General features: G+C 50.6%; 1 protein-coding gene across 1 annotated transcript; it reads right to left on the bottom strand.

The window, feature by feature from the left end:
- Positions 1 to 389: 389 nt before the first annotated feature.
- On the bottom strand, positions 390 to 1,466 carry gpr132b (G protein-coupled receptor 132b; the record flags this gene model as incomplete). The annotated part of the gene is made up of 1 exon (XM_080524256.1): positions 390 to 1,466. One exon carries the CDS (start codon positions 1,464 to 1,466, stop codon positions 390 to 392), a length of 1,077 nt encoding a protein of 358 aa, XP_080380382.1.
- Between the last annotated feature and the right edge of the window lie 503 nt (positions 1,467 to 1,969).

Below are 1,969 nucleotides of genomic sequence, written 5' to 3'. Positions count from 1 at the left end.
TGGACTAAGATAATATTAACTTTCTTACAATTTCCTAAACAGACATTGTTTGTCTAAAAGGCAAAGGCGTTATTTACATTCATCGAAAATCCAGAGATATTTGTCAAAGCTTCTCTTCCTATACTGTATGTTAGCAGTAGAGCAGTGATATTTTATTTTACATAGACACAATTGCTATTTTTAAGTTGGCCTAAGATTAATCAGTTCTTTGTCTTAAAATATGAGGCAGTGACGACATCAAAGTCTTGCATGACCCACGTCAAGCATATCAATCAGATTCCTCAATCCATCCTCCATTGCTTTTGCTGTGTGCCAATGATGGAGTTCCTCCTGGCTCTATGCTGAATCCATTTAATATTCCAGAGTACATATAAAACACCTTCCCATCATCAACCAGGCTTCTCTGCCACCCGAGTAGCGGCTGCCACCTCTGATGAGTTGTGCATCTTGTGCTGGCTGCTGTCGGTGGACCGTGGCCGAAGGGTGGCGCGACCCCGGAGGCTCGCCAGGCCGCGGCGCAGCTCCGTGCGGATGTTGTCGCTGGAGAGCACATAGAGGATGGGGTTGATAGCACTGTTGAAGGTGGACAAGCCCAGAGAAATGGTGTACGGGGTGTAGATGCGCCTCTCAAAGTGGCACTCCTCCTGCAGCTCGGGGAAGTGGTAGGTGACGGCGCGCAGGAGGAGGATGATGTGGTACGGCGCAAAGCAGACCAAGAAGAGCACCACCACCGCCACCGCCAAGTAGCGCACCCGTTCCTTCTGGCATGGCCGCAGCCCTGGGCTGGCCTGCACGTTGGCCAGGATGGCGCGGTTGGTGAACACCAGTACAGCCAGCGGGATTAAGAAACCGATGACAAAGCGGGCGTAGTTGAATCCGGTCACGGTAGCCGTGCTCTGACCTGGTTCAAAGCAGCGTCTCTCCCCCTTTGCAGCATCGCCCTCTGGCATCGTGAACACTGGCACATGGCCGACGGCCACCACCAGGACGATCGACATGGCGACTGCCACCGCTAGTCTCTGCCGGCGGAGGCCGCGCGACTCCACAGCATAGACCACAGCCACGTAGCGGTCGCTGGACACACAGCACAACAGGAAGATGCTTATGTACATGTTGTTGAAGAAGACGTAGCCCGTCACCTTGCAGGCCAACGAGCTCCAGGGCCACTGGTGTCCTCCGTTCACATAGTACGCCCACAGTGGCAGGGTGCTGAGGTACATCAGGTCACATACTGACAGGCTCCACAGGTAGATGCCCAGCACGTTCTTGCGGCGTACCTGGAGCCAGGTCAGGTAGACGGTGGCCATGTTGGCAGGCAGCCCGATGACCAGCACCACACTGTAGAGCACCACCAGGGGCAAGCGGTCCTCATCGTACGGCGCCTTGCAGGCCTCGGTGCTCCAGTTTGTGGCGGTCACAGTGGTCTGAGTCACAGTTTGCTCATGCATGGTGTCTGGAGGGCACATGGAGGGAAAGAGTGGGGAAAAAGACAGGTCACATCTCACATTTTAGTACACATATGGTGTTAACCCTAGAATAAACATACACACATGTCGAGATTACAAGATACCAGATATGCAGATGTATCCATGTCATTCATAAGTATCTCTGAAGCAAATCATGTTTGATGTTTAGTTTTTGTTAACTAGATAGGGGAAAGACCTAGTCTTGAACTCAAATATACAGAAACAGACATCAAATTAGGCTCTCCGTTCACAGTAAAAAAAAACTTTCAACACACCCTGTCTAATGAAGGCTGTACGAGTGAGTTCCTTGAAGGGTACAGACACTGAGTCATATGCACAGCGTGTCACACATATATGTGACTATGATGTGTATGACTGTCTAAAAGGGAATACAGCCCATACTGGAAGGTATGAAAACAGCTAGCAGTGTGACAATGTGAGCTGTGAAGGCCATTTCAGAGATTATCGTCCTGAGTAATCACTTTAGGTCTTCTGGCCTATTT

The sequence above is a fragment of the Nansenia antarctica genome (genome assembly GCF_963989245.1).
Source record: "Nansenia antarctica genome assembly, chromosome: 1".
Taxonomy (NCBI): Eukaryota; Metazoa; Chordata; class Actinopteri; order Argentiniformes; family Microstomatidae; genus Nansenia; species Nansenia antarctica.
The sequence above is the reverse complement of the archived record's forward strand: the minus strand, read 5'-3'. Positions and strand labels throughout refer to the sequence as shown.